The 17,250-nt window shown below is 40.2% G+C and overlaps 1 protein-coding gene across 1 annotated transcript in view; it reads left to right on the top strand.

Moving 5' to 3' along the window:
• NCKAP5 (NCK associated protein 5) overlaps positions 1–17,250 on the top strand; it is a gene marked incomplete at both ends in the record, with an annotated part of 327,343 nt that overhangs the window by 187,494 nt on the left and 122,599 nt on the right. Inside the window, one exon of the mRNA XM_084209164.1 lies at positions 11,861–11,951. Within this exon, the coding sequence (XP_084065290.1) occupies positions 11,861–11,951 (91 nt within the window). The remainder of the gene's footprint in view (positions 1–11,860; positions 11,952–17,250) is intronic.

Raw genomic sequence — 17,250 nt, forward strand, 5'->3', positions numbered from 1 at the left:
GGTAAATTATCCCTGCTTTCTGGAGAACAAGTGGAATATTTAAAGCTTTGGCACTATGAGGTGCTGCTGTTCAGGAATGCTTGACTCATTCCCAACATGTCCAGCCCAGCCTCTCTTTCCTATATCATTGTGACTTTTTTTGTTGTTATTGCCCTTTTCACCCCCTGGACATAGATATCTAAATGGGTTTGCTAGAAATCAGTCTGCAGTGTGGTAATAGTGTGCTATAAGATAATGATAGTTTTCTTTCAACTTTTTATAATATTTAATTAAGGATTCCAAGGGATCTTTTTCTTTGTGTTGATTCTTGCTTAGAGGGGAAAAGAAGTCCCTCGGAAGAACCACTAAATAATTTCTTAGCAAGGCAGGCTTGTGAGGCTTTGTCTCCACCAGATCAGCCTGTCTGTTCACTTAAGTCACAAAGGCTCTGACTCTATGGAATGAACTGTTGGGTTCAGTGGAATGACTTGTGCTCAAAGTTAGGCAATTTTGCAATAGTTCATGCTGGTACAGTTTGAAACTGGTAGACACAGTAGTTTCTAGAGTCATCTAATTTTTCTCAATTCCTCTGACATAAACTCAGAACCTTGCAAAATGCTGAACTTTGTGTTTTACAGATATTTCTTGAGGTTTTCATATTAGACTGCCATATCTGGTATCAGTTCTTGTATACCCAGGGAAAAGAGTGCTAATCTAGTTCTTAACATAAGAATTTTATTGGCTGAGTCAGATTTTGAGGTATTTTAACATAAATGTGTTTATTCCTGTGGTGATCTTACATTTTTGAGGTAGCACAAATTGCAAGGGTAAGGTGACAATTTGTTGTAAACTTGTGATGTTAATATTGCATCTAATATTAATTTATGGAGCTAGAAATATGTGTTGAGTATGCTCTGTTTGCTGTTCCTTGGCTGAACTTTTGCCTAGTGAATGCATCAGCCTTTTCTCTGCAGCAGAGCTGTTCCACTTAGCTCGTGTTCAAAAGGCTGAGGATCTGTCCCTTGAAATGGAAGTCTCTGAAACTTTCTGTTGTTTTTATTCCAAGGGATGATGGAATATGATCTGCTGCTTGGGTGCATAAAAGTTGATTAAAGTTGTGTGTTCATGGATTTGTTCTGAATGCTGCTTGTGAAAGGTGAAAGCACAGAAATGAAGCTCTTGTCTTTATGGAGCTGGATGGCAAAGATTTGCATTTCTCAAAGCTTTCAAGTGATGTCAGACCTGATCATGGAAACAGCCTTCCTCTTGAAGGGAGAGAAGGGAGTTCATATTGAGGCTTTTTTCTGATGAATCTTTGATTAGTGCTTCACTGGTATTTATAATCATCATAAAGCTGTTATGAAATAGAAACTGTTAACTCAATTTTCAGAGGGAAATTCTGAAACAAAGCTGCAGAGGTATCCTATGACAGTGGGAAGTCTGGAAAAGAGGCTTCTTGAAGCAGAAGCTCATGTATTAACTGCTGGATCTGCCTTTCTGAAGCAAATGAGGTTTGAGTTGATTCTGTTCTCTGCTTTAGATGTAATGGAAGAAAAGAATCCTAAATAGTTATGCTAAATATTTTTACAGTGGGAAAAAAATCTCTATAGGAATCATAAATGAGCTTTGCAATAAATACTGCTTTTACAAATGACCTAACCTTTGCTTCATTATAGTCATGTCCTATGAGAAGTAAACAGGGTAATGTTCAGCTAGTGCATTATTTAGAGGTTTTTGGTGTACATTTTGAAAGCTTCATACTGAGCTGTGCCCACAGGATTCCCATTAAACACAATGGGAGCCATGTGGCTAAAATCCTGCAGAGCTGTTTGAAAATGGATCCCGTGCTGTGCTGAAGATAAATGATTAAAGAATGAGTGCTTGAGCGGGGAGGAGGGAGTGATGTTGTGATTCTCCACTGAGGGCTGTAGTTGGACTGAAAATCTTTCTCTAAGCCCTTCTTAAATGATCTTCTGTTTCTCAAAAGAAATACCAATACAGTACAAATGGTTAAACATTTACACCTTAGAGGTGTCTAGACATCCTTTCACTTCTCTTCACATTTAACTTTTTTGTTTTACTTTTCTTATTCTGTGTTCTTACTTCTTGCTTAAATTTTTCATGTCCTTTTTTTTTTGTTCTCAAAGTTCTTTTATGCTATGTTGTCTTTATTTCTGCTCCTCATGTCTTGTATTGTTCTCTTCCTCTCAATTCTCTCCTTTCTTTCTTCAAATGGGAGCAGGCAGTTGTGGAAGCCCATCCATGCAGCAAATATTTCTGTGCATTTCAGTGCAAATCCGACATACAGAAACTTGACATACAGAAATGCAGTTTCCCTGCATTTACCCTGTTCATCTCCAGGATAATGCAATTTAAGGAGAAGGGCTTCAATAGTCAAATCTGCATTTTGAAGCTGTGTACTCCTTTTGTTACATCATACAATGGATAATGGCTGTGACAGAATGTTGTGTTTGGAAAGATGGTGGAGTGCTTTATGGAAATTAACTTGGAGGCTTAAAACTGTCCCTGCCTTGTTTGTTTGTTTGTTTGTTTTAATGCAACTGTTCCTTTTTTCCTCTTGCATTTCATTTGTATCTTGATATTATTCTTTTCCCCTTCTTTTTCTTATCTTTAGCTTTTGACAGTCTTGCACACATACAGAAGGGGAGAACATGAAAAGTTATTAATGACAAAATACATATCCTTGATTTTTTGTGACCAGCTCACAATTAGTTTTGTGCAGCTCTTGTTTGTTGGCTCCAAAGCTGATGGTGCTGTTTATGACACTGCTGCAGCACTCTTCTATGTGCACTGTCATGTATTTTTATTGCCTCATTATCAACTGCTTGGTTGTAGAAAAGCTGTCAATATAATTTTAGAGAGGCTACCACTACCTAATGACACAGGTAATTAAGCCCTTGGAGACCATTATTCTGACCATATTTTACTGGTTTGCTCTGCTGCTGGGGTTTGGAAATCTAAAGCTGCAAGGCTTTCCTTCTGACATCTCTGACATGACCTGCTCTTGTGGGTGTTTTCTAACCACCTGAACATTAGACTGCAAGAGTAGTTATTTGTACATCTGAGGTTTCTTTAATAGCATATCCATATTGCTGCCTACTGCATCTGTCCTGCAGGAGGATAAACTCCTTTTGAGCTGGGTACCAGTGGGGTAGCAATCTGTGCTGTTCCAGGCTGCAGGAAACCTACCTGGAAGAAGGCATTCCTTATGCTCAGGAGATACTTGGCTTTCACTGTCCTGGAAGTTTGGATCTACTTTGAGGCAAAACATGTTGGAAGCATTTTATTTATATGTTTTTCATTCCATAACTTGGTAATTTGGAGAGCGTAACGAGGAGGGTTTGTTGTGTGAGCTGCTCCCAGTCACACAGAGTAGACATCAGAGCATCAGCTGCTCCTGATCACAGCTGGCCAGCCCAGAACAGCCTCATTCCCTCTGTCTGGAATATTCTTGAAGAGCTGAAGCAAGCTCTCTGCTGAGGAGAAGAAAGGAAAGACAGATTTTAGATACGCCTATAGCAGCACATTATTCCCCTTGGAATTAAAATATCATATCGTTATTTGTAATGCAAACATCATTTGGAGTATTCCTACACATTTCATCCATCTTTGCTGATCTTATATTTAGAGGTTTTCAGGAAATTACAGCTGATAAGAAAATCTCAATTTCTTGCTTTCTTTATTGTAGTAATTTTGAGCTGAAATTTGGAAAGGCTGAAATCCAAAAATTGAAAAAAAAATATATTTATTAAGACTGCCTATTGTCTCTCTAGAAGTACTTTTAAGCAAATCTCATGGTTGGGAATCAGAGCATTGTTCTTGATATTCTTTGTGAACATCAGAGGTGACCCATTTTGGGGGAGTCTAAGTTCAAGGTAGGAAGCTTCCTTCATAGCTGGGTCTTGTGTAGTTACATGTGCAGGAGTTTGGGCCTTTGCAGTTGGCTGTGCAATGTCAGGAAGGGGCTGGAACTGTCATGTGAATTTGATTTTTGATGTAAAATTTAGATTATGGAATGAAACTAGGAACGATTTCTTGAATTTATCTTTTTTTTTCTTTAGAGTCCCATTGACTCCATTGGTAGTTAGTTTTATCAAAGTCCTAAATTCACAAATAGCATTGTGACATAATGAGGAAATTTTTGCAGCTGTGTGAGGGTGGTCTTGAAGCTGTGACTCAGAATTGAACAAGAGCTTTTTAATTTTGAGTGGCTGTACACTTCTCTAAGTAGCTTAAAACAATAGTGGTTGGTCTGCATCAGGGTCCTGGTATGCAAAATGAAATATGAGTATTTGGAGGAACTGGTAGATATATCTTTCCACCCAGCTAAACATGTGCAAATATGGAAAAACAAATATTTGTTTAAAATGTAGAAAAAAAGAAAAAAGTAAACCCCTACCATTATTTGAAATTGGAATTATTTGCAGTCTGTTTGTATAGTTGCCTGTAATTTTTCCTGAAGCTTTTAGCTGTGACTATTTCTGGTGCCTCCAGCATGAATATAGTGTGAACTTATGAACATATGCTTAAGATGACACAATAATTAACTTTCTCTGTGTGCCTGGTTCTCTCCACTTAATGAAAATATCTTCTGTCCTAAGGTCCCAAACATGCTGCTGGGGACCTCTAGGAGGGACAGTCCTTCCAGTTGAAAAATCCTTTCCATTGCTGGTGAGCAGTGTTTCTGCAAGGCTCAGTCTTGGGCTGGATTTTGTTCCTCCATGCCTGTAACTTCCAAAATCATATACCAGGCTGGTGATGGAAGACACCCATGCAGTCCATATGGCATTTGTCTATCTGTCAACACAGAAATAAACATTTCCACTGATTTCTATTGCTGTTCAGAAGCTTTTTGCTGCAGATAGAAGTTTGATGAGTGAAATCCATATGACTGAGAGAGACAATGGAAACACTTCCAACATTTCCTGGCTCAGATGGAAGTTAGAGCAGTTTCAGAAAAATGTCATTCGTGATAACAGAATTCAGACTTGTGTGGGAGGAATGATGTGCCAATGCTGAGGTCTTTCAAAATCCTACCCTACTTATCTGGTGCTCAAAACATTCCTGTTATTTTAAGGACACCTTGAAATTTTCCACTGGGATCAATGGCCAGTGGTTCAACACAGTACAAGTTGTGCTCAGTTTTTCAGTTCTGTGTAATTTCAAGTGTTGGCATCCAGGGGATGGAGAAGCTGATTGGGTTTGTCTGCTCTGGGGAAGGATCCTCCTCTGTTCATGTGTCTGGAGCTCGAGGCCTGTTTGGCCATGCAGTCATTGCCTTCATCATGCACAAGATGCTTGTGATGCTCCTCATCCTCAGAGTGCCCTTTGGGCAACAGGGCAAATATGCTTTGAGTGTGTTTGGGAAAGAGGGGTTTGGTTTGTATGAATGTGTGAACACTGCATGGCTTGTGCAGTTTGGAAATGCCACAGGGCTGAGCTGCCCAGAGCCTGTGGGGAGGGAAGGGTGGAGATGGTGCTGCAGGAGAAGGATTTGCCTGGATATTTCTGGATTGATAAGCACCTGTGCTGATGAACAGAAAGAATAAATATAAATTATACATTACGGGTGCATCTTTCTGCTGCTGTTATGAAGGATGTTATTACTTTATTTTCCAACTGAAATATTAAATGGGGATATTGAGCATTCTGCTTTGCCCAGCTCACTGCTATCAGGCTTGTACCAGTGCTTTATCCTAAGCAGAGCTGAAAACCCCTTGGGGTTTAAAGCCCCAGCATTTCCCATCTGCCAGTTCTCTTTTTAAGTGTATCACATACCCATTTGCACTTCTCTCTCTTTCTCTTTTTAATCCATTTCCAATATCTAAATTCTTTGAAATAAGGTTGTGTTTGTCTCCTGGGCCCCAGCCCTTGATGCCATGAGCTCACAGCTGGCAGCAGGGGCTCCTCAGGAGGGGCAGAGCTGGGGACCACCACGGGGGTGGCTTGTCCTGGGGACCACCACGGGGGTGGCTCATCCCAGGGACCACCATGGGGCTGGCTCATCCCAGGGACCACCTTGGCTCACACAGGGGGCTCTCAGTGGGGCTGCAGGACGCTGCACAGTCTGGAGAGGAGCCTGCAGAGCTGAGGAGAGCAGGCAGCATCTGTAGCTCAGCCAGCCACTAATTTAATTGAAACCAGGTAGAAGGAGAGACATTGCTGCAAGGATGCAGTGAACAGGAATGCTGGTGATGAGCTTTTTTTCCTCCTGTTACATCTTGTAAAGCCACTTTGATATTTTCCCTGTTTAACCTGGTCCATTGCAAAGCTTCAAATGGAGTGGTGAGGGAAAAATGCAGGTAACCCCAAACCTGAAATTCAAAATTCCTAACAAGTAGGGAAATGATTTATCTGGGATCTGAGAGAAGCTCTTTGGTTGGTTGGATTATGAGATTGGAGAGGAAGCTGGGAAGATTGGACAGAGGCACAGAGCTCTGTGACAATGCCAGACAGAATGCAGTCTCCAAAGAGACCAGCCAAGTCCAGCTGGTGAAAATACCAGCTGGTTCAAAGGTGAACAGGAGCTAAAAGAGCTGAGAAACCACAGAGGAACCTGTTCCTTTGTCTGTGATCAGGTGGTAGGAAGGGCTGAGACAGCTCAAGGAGCTAAAGCCCAGGCCACATCTCCAGGAAATCTGTAACTTAGAAGTTGGGAGACTTAAATAGGAGAGAGACAGGAAGCTTCAATCTTACACAGATAAGGGCTGGGAAAAAGTATCCTCCTGAGGATTTTAACTACACTGAAGTAACAAGCTGAAGATAGAGAAAGATCTGTTATTGATATTTTTCTCTAAGACTAAAAAAATCATCCTGCACCTTGCATGACACGAGAAAGAAAAAGCTGAAATATAAAGTTCAACAGCTGCAGTGGGATTCTGTAGAAACTTTTGGATACATCTCTGTAGCACTAAGTCAGAATCAAGCTGAAGGAATTCTTGTGACATACATTTGAAATAACCACCAAGTAACGTCACATCAGCTTGAGGATGATGAGGAGGGAAGGTGATGGCACCTAGCACAGGGCAGCTGCCAGCCTGTGGCAATCTGGGAGGAAGCAGGTCAGGGGGGAAGGGGTTGGAAGTGTCTTTGACCTTCCAGTGCTGAACAGCTCTGTGCTGCCTGTGCTGGGAGGGAGAGCTGCTGTGTGGGGCATGGCTGAGCAGAGGGTGGGCTGGGAGAGGGTTTATTTATGGCAGAGACACAAGGCAGGTTTCCTGACAGTGACATTGCTGTGGGATGGCACAGGGGACGTGCCTGCCTGTGCAAGTGATGGTCCTGAGAAAACTGCTGGGGAATTTAGGAGCTGAATCAGTGCTGATGCATCAACCTCAGCAGGGTCTGCCCAGCCTGCTCTGGCTCCAGCACGGCCAGGCAGGAGAGGGAGGCAGCAGAGCTGTCAGAAACACATCACTGAGAAGCTTAAAAGCAAGTCTCCAGCAAAAATACAGAGGAAGCTTCCTCTTGCAGCCTTGGACACGTGAGATCTGCGTGCTGCAGGCTGCTCCCTGGGCAGGGAACGATGTTTCTTCCTTTCCATAGGTTCCTGTCTTCCCCTTACCCAGAAACACACTCTGGGAAAAAAAACCCCCAAAATAAATTACTGTCCATTGCAGATGGATTAATTTCCTGATATTCCCTCAACAGCACAGGACAAATTGCATATTTGAAGTGTAGGAAGGATTTTGGTTCGGGAGGAATAACAGCACGAGCTTGTGGATCATAAATTCAGGCCCTCAGCTCTTGACATGATGTGGAATTAATTTCGTATTGTGGCTTGAAACTGTTTGTATTTCTCATCCTGTTACTGTGCCTGGTAGGCTGGTTCAGAGTCTCACTTTTTAAATTATTTAAACATCCTAATTCCAGCCTAAATGTATTTCTAACAACTTGTTTTTTCAATCATCTGCCTTAGGATGATATGGTTTTATGACTTTACTTTTTCCCCTGATTCTCTTGTGTGAGTCACACCTGGCCACTCAAACCCTCGGTCTGTAAGGGTCAGCAGGTTGTTTAGTCTCTTCTTGTGGCACACACTGCCATTTCAACAGCTTCAGAGCAATCCCTTTTGTGGAATCCTCTCTGCATAAGCCACTCCTGAACACTGGTGGTTGTAATTGTAAATACCTTCCACATGGAATCTTGACAGTGCTTTCCACAGTTGCCTTAATATTTTGTATTAATTAAATTCTTATAGTTCAAGAGCAGATTCTGGTTTCTGAATGCCTCATTTCTTCTTCTGTTTTGTGCTTTGAGACATTTGTCCTTAGGTTAGGACTGGTGGGGATCTGTTCCCCTACACTGAAATGGCATTTTGTCAGGAAACTTAAGGAGCTTGTGTTGAACATGGTTTTCATTTATTTTCCCCTAAAAAAATCCTCCTGGATTTATTAAAAAACAGAAGTTTAAAGGAACACTTGAGTTTTAAGAAAATGACAATTCAAATGACAGATGTAACAGAAAATTTAATGGTGCTATGCAAGATATTTCAGATGAATAGACAGTAAATAAAATACAAAAGAAAGGGGAAAATAAATGTTCTTAAATAGTGCTTGAAGAATGTAGACTCAGAAGTGATGAGCTTCAGAGGCTGTTTTTTCAGATTTTTAACAGCTTGCTAGTTACATAAGATACAGAGAATCCTTGGCAAAGCAGTCCAGCAAGAAGGCAGAATACACATGTGGGGATAACTATCCTAAAAATAATCTGGAAGTGCTGGATGTTGGATTGGGTCCAGCTGAGATATTAGAATCCAAACCAAGAGCAGATAACCTTTTGTGGTTACCAGAAGGAGGAAAATATAGGTCAGTGTGTAGAAATAGCCTTTCATAAAGCTCATAATTTTTCTGCTTCACTTCCAAAATTTTCATACCCTTTGGTGGCCTTGATCAAGGAGCAAGACATGGGATCCCAAGCTGAATTTATAGAGGCTCCATTATTTTTGCATTCTGTAAATAGGATTTGTAGTAAATTGCTCTGGCATGTGTTGTCACTGTGGAGAGTTTTATAGATCAAAAGGTAACAATAGCTTTTCAATTAAGGTGCCATTAATTCATGCATCAAAAACTCTCATTCATAAGAAACAAATCTTGATTATCCTCCTGTACCATATTTGGTCCTAAAAATGGGCAAGTGGGATGTGAGTGAAGAAGCAGCAGCTCACAGACTGCAGGAGCACTGGCCATCAGAGCTTTGCAATGGATTTGACTGCAAGCATAATTCACCTCCCTGTTTTCTCCTAGTTTTTTCTTCTTTTTCAGATATTCCATGGCTACCCAAAGCTCGTAATATCCTCCCAGGGCTGGTTTGATGGTGATGTGACCACACAGTCTGTAATGTCTGTGATTCAACTTAATAGCTGTCAGCTCTTACAGACTTTTATAGTAGTTGCAAACAGCAAAACCACAGAAGTTTCAGTTGTCTTTGAGCTCTTGGTCATGTTGCAAAAATAACCCTATTGCTTAGGAATCTGAGTGCTGATGGGAGGTGTTTCTGATTGCCACAAGAAGCTGAGTGCTCGCCTGTCCCTGTAAGGCTGTTCAACAAGGCAGGCCTGTGGTCCAAAATAGATTAGCTGGGTTTGAGTGAAGATTAAAGGACCTATTGAATTTAAGAATTCATAATTTTCCTTAGCTGGTTTAAGTGATCATAGTAATATGCAACTAGACTTTATTTTCATTAATACTTTTAGGTCTAAATTGAAAAAACATGATTTAGTGCTGGTTGAATCTATTCTTTCTCCCATTTTTGTTTGTTTATTAATTTGGAAGAATGTTGTGGAGGACTAGCACTGCAACTGCATTTGCATAGATAAACACAATAATTAAGAATGCTGTTACACCATTAATTTAAAAATGAAATGGGCAGGTTAGGAAATTAAATTATTCTGTGAGGACTGCACAGGAATTCATGGTGTGAACCACAATGATTTGTTCTTTCATGTAAAAGGCATCTGATTAAGGTCAGCCTATGAGCAGAAATGGTTCCAATCTGCATCTGAAAAACTGCACCACTGTCTGCACTAGAGATTAGAGCTGGCTTGATTTTATGCACATTTGGTCAACAGATGGTCAAACTATTCTGTGGGCATTCTGGCAGTGTAGAAGTCTGCACATCAATGACAAAAAAACATCACAGGAATAAGTAGAATGTCAGTGTTCATCTGAGTAAAATGAGCACCCAGTGTCAGCTTCTTGAAAAGTAGCGTAGTGGGCTGACTTGAAAGGAGAAAACCTGGAATAAAATCACATTGTTGCTTAATTAGCCAATGCCATTCATTCTGATGAGACTGAAAGAACAGAAAGACCATCAGGCTCATATAAAAGATAATGCTATTGGCCTTTGGCCAGAGCAGTTAGCTAATATTTTCTGTCTCGCTGGATTGTTACCTTAGAAATAAACAAATATAAAAAAGATGTGTTGTGAATGATTCTTCTGCTCAATTTCGTTTGGAAAGAATACTAAACAAAAGTCATGTTTGTCTAAACACAGTAGAAACAAACAACAGCAGGCAGTTCCTGGTCTGATATGCCCAGGAATGCTGGCACCTTCTTCAAGGTCACTGTTTTAATATGCAGTGTATCTGGCAGTATGAGTTAAGGTATTTCTCTCACCTGCTTTTGCATCACCCTTATGCCTGTGCCACAGCAGTTTTCCCTTCTCCAGCCCCTATTCCATCTGGGCTGTTTTTCCAACTATCTCAGGGGACTGAGACTGCTTGAAAGGAAAAGAGCAGAAAATATGAAAGGGAGGGAGAAAAACTGTTGCAACCCAGCTGAAGGAGAGGCTGTACTGGGGTGAGAATCTGTGCAGGACATGGGGAGTGGGGAGAAGTGAGGACCTTTGGCTGCAATTGTCATTTACCATTTTTGGTTGTGAAACTCAGTGTCTTTGTTGTCATGTCCATCACTCCTCCTCCGGTTTTGATCCTTTTCCTCTTCTTACCCACAGCTGAAACCAGCTCTACTCCCAGCCCTGATCAGCTTCATGACATCTCCTAAACCCATGGGGTTTAATTTCTGACCCACCTTGAATGGGACCAGTGTTTCATGGGTGGCTTCCCTTTTTCCCCCTATTGTGGGAAGGAGCAGAACTCTTTTTTTCTGAGCAGGCAGAGTTAGTGTTATCATCAGTTTAACATTCCTGATGGATGTGTGTAGGTCAAAGATGATTTTTGATAATGCCTATTAGCAACTTTGAACATGGAGGTGGATTCTAAACCTTCCTCCTTTAATAGATGAAGTTGATTGCCCCGTCCTGAGATGTTGGTACCAGACTGGAGCTTGCCCTGGCTTTTTGCCCTTTTTGAAAGGGCAGGGAAGGTGCAGGTGCTCACTGCTGTGCCCCCTGAGCCAAGGCAGTGGCACAGTGCCCCCAGAGCACAGTGAGGGATGGCAGAGATGCCCTGCACAGCCTGTCTGAGCTGCACAGAGATGCCCTGCACAGAGATGCCCTGCACAGCCTGTCTGAGCTGCACAGACCCCACTGCTGGCTCAGAGCACAGCTGTGTGCAGGGTTTTTAACCCCACTGCCCCTAAATGACAATAATCTCACCCTGGCCTTGTTTGCACTGCTAACAAGGTGGTGTCTTTTGCACACATTTGGTTTTAGTTTAGTGACACAGCTTGGGTAGGGTTTAAACAATACAGCTAATTACTGTGCATATTCAAAAGATAAAAGAGTGCCCTTAATGTGTTATTCATAACATGGAGCATGAGAACATTAAGGCTAGGACTGTCTTTAAATATTAATTTCATGGTAGCCATGGATGCATTAGGCTCTTGTAAAGAACAAAAACACTGAATGCAACTCTGACAATTTTTCCATGCAGTTGACTTTTATAAATGTTTTTATTCTCTAGAATGGAGGAGACAGTGAGAAATCTGCTGCAGAGCCAAGGATCCCCAGGCCAGCATGGAGAAGGAACTGTCAATATCATGAAGGTATATCAGGTATTACTGACTTATTACCTGTTTTCTTGTGATAGAAAAGTTCTTTAAAACAAAAATCCCACAAATATCTGGCATTGTTTCCTCTATTTGTTTATTAATTATGAATACTTGTAAGTGGTAGTTGGTTCAACCTACATTTTCCCAGGTGTTCTCTCAGCAGAGTTTAATGTTTTACACTTTTATTATCCTTGTGTTATCTGCTGTTGTTGCTCCTCATAGTTCACAGAGGACAAAGAAACTAGTTTTGAAGCCTTTATTAAAGCACTTAATATTTTAAGTCATAGTTCCAGCATCTCTAGTAAACATTGGTGGTTTTGACAACTTAACCTTCAGATGGTGATGGATAATTTTACCATTCATGTTCTTATTGGGTGTGAGGATCCCTATCAAGCTTCAGAGTTTCATATCCCTGCTTGTGGCAGGTGCATTTTATCACCCTCTCAGGGGTAGAGAGAGTGTCTCAGGACAGCGTTTAGGAGAGAAAGATTTTAGAGGTTTTTCAAAGGGAACCAGATCTGTTTATAAAACAGAAGTGTTTTACATTTTCCTAACACTGTTGCATTCTGGAAACAGTGAACCTAAAATGGTGGAAAAACCTTTTAATTTCAGTCTGGAAACAGGAGTGAGATACATCTCAGTTAATCAAATATCAGGCACATGAATTCTTAAAAATATCACTAAATGAAGTCAGTCCTGTGCTGTATCTTTTTGAACAGAATAAGCATTCTTATAAAATACTAAAATAATATAATAAAGTCTATACCAGGTAGTGATCCATCAGATAAAACACTGTTCAAAAGTTTGAGTTATATTAGTTCATTCTTACAGCTGATGGATCAAAAATACAGCAGCATAGCTAAACAAAAATGTATATTAAAGAGTATTTATCACTGTAATTACATTTTCATTTTAAGCTTGGGTTGAAGAGATCTTTTAGTCTAACCTTCAATATAATCGAATTTTCTTGTTAAAATGATAGCCTGTAAAATTTAATTTCAGGACAAATTAAATTTTTTTGTTGAAGTTATAATAGAACATAGTTCTTTTAGAAACTGTTGACAAAGGCATCTCTATTTTATGCCCTATCTTTTTGGGGTGCAAAATTGAAACTCAGTTCCCTTCTCTTATTTCTTTATGGGTTTAAATCCAGACATGCTGCTCACTCCTGTCACCACACAGTGGTTGTTCTGAAGTGGGCTTGATGTCAGTCTCTCCTCAAGGTGGATTACTTGTCTGCCCCTGTCTATTCATAGCAGACATCTGGGATGATTTTATTATCTGCTTTTCTCTGTGCTGTCTTACTGTGGAAACTCCAGTAAGGTGGTACCACAATTAGGTTTCAGCTTCTTTGGGTTTTGTTTTTGAACTTTTAAGGAAAAAAGAAAAAAAAAAATACTGCAGTTTTGTTTCATAGAACTGAGGGTTTGGGGGTTCTTTATTTTTATTTTGGGCACAAAACTGGAAACAAATTAGCTATGTGGTCTTTGAAATTGGAGATTTTGTGTGCTGCTTTCCTAGAGGGGAGATAAACCAGTCATGCCAATTTTGGTGCTTGTATATTTATGTGTAGTTTTTTTCACTATCATTATTTCTTTCTTAATTTTTGAAAAAAAAACCCCAGAATTTGGGTATGATCTTGAGTTTTCTTCTCCTTCTGGGCCACACTGATATAGATATTTATTGTCCTCAGCCAGGCAGGAGAGAGGGCACTATGGTGTGATTTGTGTAAAACCACCTGGGTTTATTTTCTGACCAGCAAAAGAACAAGGCAGTTGTGCCCAGATGCAAGAACAGTTCTTCATTTTCCTTCATCTCCAGCAAATGGATCCCTTTTGTTCCCTTCTTTCAGGACTCAGGGTTTTGTTTGAATTTGATGGGTGGTACTCTGGGCAAATTCCTCAAACTGGAGCTTTGCTTTCTTTCAGAGTGAAGCTGTTTCTGTCCCAGGGCCTGAAAACACCCATATATCTGTGTCTCTGGGATTATTTTAGTGCATAACAGCTTCCTTCCCTTCCTGTCCTTTTCTTGTTCCCAGGAACATTTTCACTCATGGTATCTCTCAGCTTGTTTTTTAGCCATTGTCATTCCTTGAATATTGCTGGTATGCAATCTTCTTTGCTTATGAATTTCCTCTCCTAATCCATGACTCAGAAGCAATGGGTTTTCCTCTCCTGGAGGAATAGCTGGGCTGCTGCATCATCCACCAGTCTGTGGCTGGTAAAACAGGTCAGAAATGCAGAGCATTTGTATTGTGTTGTGAGCATTGTGGGTTTTTATTTCTTTTCTGGATGTCTTATTGAGTGATCCTTCCTCAGATCCCTTCTGTTCACTTTTATGGAATGTGAACAAATGGCTTTTTATTCTAGGAATTTCAAGGAATGGCTGCATTGCCATGGGCTGGGATGGCTCCCTGCCATGTGGGTCTGAGATGGGGTCTCTGGGTGTGGGTTTGTCACAGTCACACAGTGAAAGCTGGGCAGGGACCACGAGTCAGCCACAGCTCATACCTGAAAGGCTCCTCCAAACAGGGACTTGGCAAAGAATCTCTGCTCTGAAATGTTTACAAAGCATTTTAATATTGAGAAATATATTAGTGAAGCTTTCTGTGAATCATTAATATGTTACTGCAACCAGCTGTGTGGAAATCATGGACTCACATACCATTTAAACAGATGATGAATCTTAAATACATTTTGTGTCCAAATTCAGCAAGATACATCAATATTGCAACCAAGACATTTCATTTGTATTCCTTCAAATGTACTCAGGCAGTTTTTTGATATATTTATGAGCGTAATTCACAAATAGGAATAGAAGCTGAAATGTAAAACCCAGGTAATGTTCCTTAAAAACACCAAATGTAAAACCCAGGTAATGTTCCTTAAAAGCACTGATGTATTCAGGTTTTTGGGAACATGATAACTGTATTATCAACCTGTATTTGTGAAGGAAGTTTAAATGAAATTTTGTATGTTATATTCATATGCATATAGAAGCTTTATTGAATGTATAACTAGCAACATTGATCTGAAAGCCATCCTCTACAATCAGTCACCTTATGGAACATATCCTGAACCTCACATTTTCTCTGTGATTAGTGTGATATCGTCAAAACTGTATGATCAGTTGGTTCAGTAGAGTAAGGGATTTTAGTGCAGATTCACAACTCTGTGTTTCATAACAAATGGGGACAAATGAGGTGATTTCCAGTGTGACTTACCAACATATGTCCCATATTCTTTGACACAATGGTGACTTAGTGAAGTTTGTTGAAGTAAATATCTGAATATCATAAAAGATAACTCTGCACAATAAATGCTTTTGATCTATTGAACATTGTCTATATAGTTTTTTTAACAAATATAATTATTGTTCTAGGATGTATGAAATTGACTTATTATTATAAAACCAGTATGCCTGACTCCAGAATAAATATTTTGGCTAATGAACTTTAAATGTTGCATAGTGATAATGTTAGAATAATAACAAATAAGAAGGTGGAGCTTAAAGCATGCAGTGTTATTGCAGTATTTTTTAGGTCTTGCCAGTGTTCTTACTTAAAGCAAAATTTTCTAACTCTTTCCATAAAGCTAGATGCCCTATGGGATTTTAATTTGCTGGACTACAGATGAGTTATGTGATTTCTTTTGGGTAAATGAATTAAGAAGCAGCATTGTAAATAAAATTCTCCTTTGTTATAATTTTACATAATAATAAAGGGAAAAATTATAATGAATGCTTGCATAAATGTAGACAAGAATGCATGTTATTTGAATAGCCTTAACCATCATATTTCTTACTTTAAATTTCATTTGACTAAAAGACTCTACTATGCATTGACTTTATGGTGTTTCCAAGAGACATTGAACACCTAAAAATAAGACCATGAAAGGCCAAACCAAGAGCTCATGTATTCCCCAGAAGTAACTGTGTGCAGTTCTTGAACCCCAGACTTTAAACCAAGCACCCCACAGACTTTCCTTCCTTGAGATTTGGATATCAAAAAACTTTCCTGTTTGATCACAGTGCTGGATATCCTAAGTAGAGTCTCCCCTGATTACAGATCACTCAAAGACTTGAAGGGGTTTTTAACTCATTTTGACTTTGTCAATGTGTGGTGATTGAAACAGATGAGGAAGAGAATTTGTTACAGGTTCACAATTTAATATTGTTCTGAAATTGTCCATGTGAGCGCTGAAGCTCAGGACAGACATGGTACAGTCACACTGGGGAGGTAAAAACATGCACAAGTGATACAGGCACATTTCAGGTGGCACTGTTGGCCACATCAACCCCATTTTTTGTCTGTGTGCTTTTGTGTAACTCAAACGTGGAACAGTTGTTGTGGCTGTCACTTCTCATTTGCACAGCCCTTGGTGTCAACAGCTCTTTCACGAGAGGAAAAACTGTAACCATTGGCAGTATAATTTTATTTTGGCACAAAATTATACAAGCTTATTGTTCAGGCCATTGATATGTAGCATTTTATAGATAGGGGCCTGGCCATGAATTGAAAAAAAGGCACTAGTTGAATTCCCTAGCTAAAATCCATGTAGGATTTTTAATGCTAACTTCTAGTGCAGAAAGAGGATATATATCCTTAAACATCTGTCTCTGGAGTGGAAGTGCCCACAGGGGACTGCATGAGCCAAGCCTCCTAAGCTGCTAGGGAGTACATTACTAGGCAAATATTAGCAGATTTGTGTCTCCCAGAGAAGGGCAGAGAGGAGCCATCCTCACTCCTGGGAGCTCCTCTGGAAATCCTGGGACGTCAAGGACACAAACATTTGCTGTTGGACTGCTTTTCCATGCAGAGAAACCCAGGGCTAGCTCAGTAACAATTTAACACCTTATGGCTTTTTGGAGATTTGCACCACGATGCAAAGATTTTGGTTAATATTTAACCAAAATGAGGTTGGATTCTCTACCCCCAAAGGAGGGTGATGGTGGTCCCGAGGCACTGTTCAAAATTTCAGTTTTGTTGCAAAGAGTTTTCCCTACTGAAGCACAGCAGTGGAGTTGTGTTTAACACAGCAAAGTCTCCTAAGTGAAACGTGCCCTTTGTGTGCCTGTTTGTCAGAAAACAGGCTGTTCTTTCCTTCCCAGAACCATGGAGCCACAACATTTTTTATTGGAAGGGACCTTAAAGATCATCTCATCTCATCCCCCTGCCATAGGAAGGGAAACCTTCCACCAGACAGGTTGTTGTTCCAGTGCCCATCCAGGCTGGCCTTGGCTGCATCTCAGAAGAAAGAACTACCAAATGAGAGAGAGAGCAAAACAAGGGTGTCCTGCACTT

The sequence above is a fragment of the Fringilla coelebs genome, assembly GCF_963513975.1.
Source record: "Fringilla coelebs genome assembly, chromosome: 7".
Taxonomy (NCBI): domain Eukaryota; kingdom Metazoa; phylum Chordata; class Aves; order Passeriformes; family Fringillidae; genus Fringilla; species Fringilla coelebs.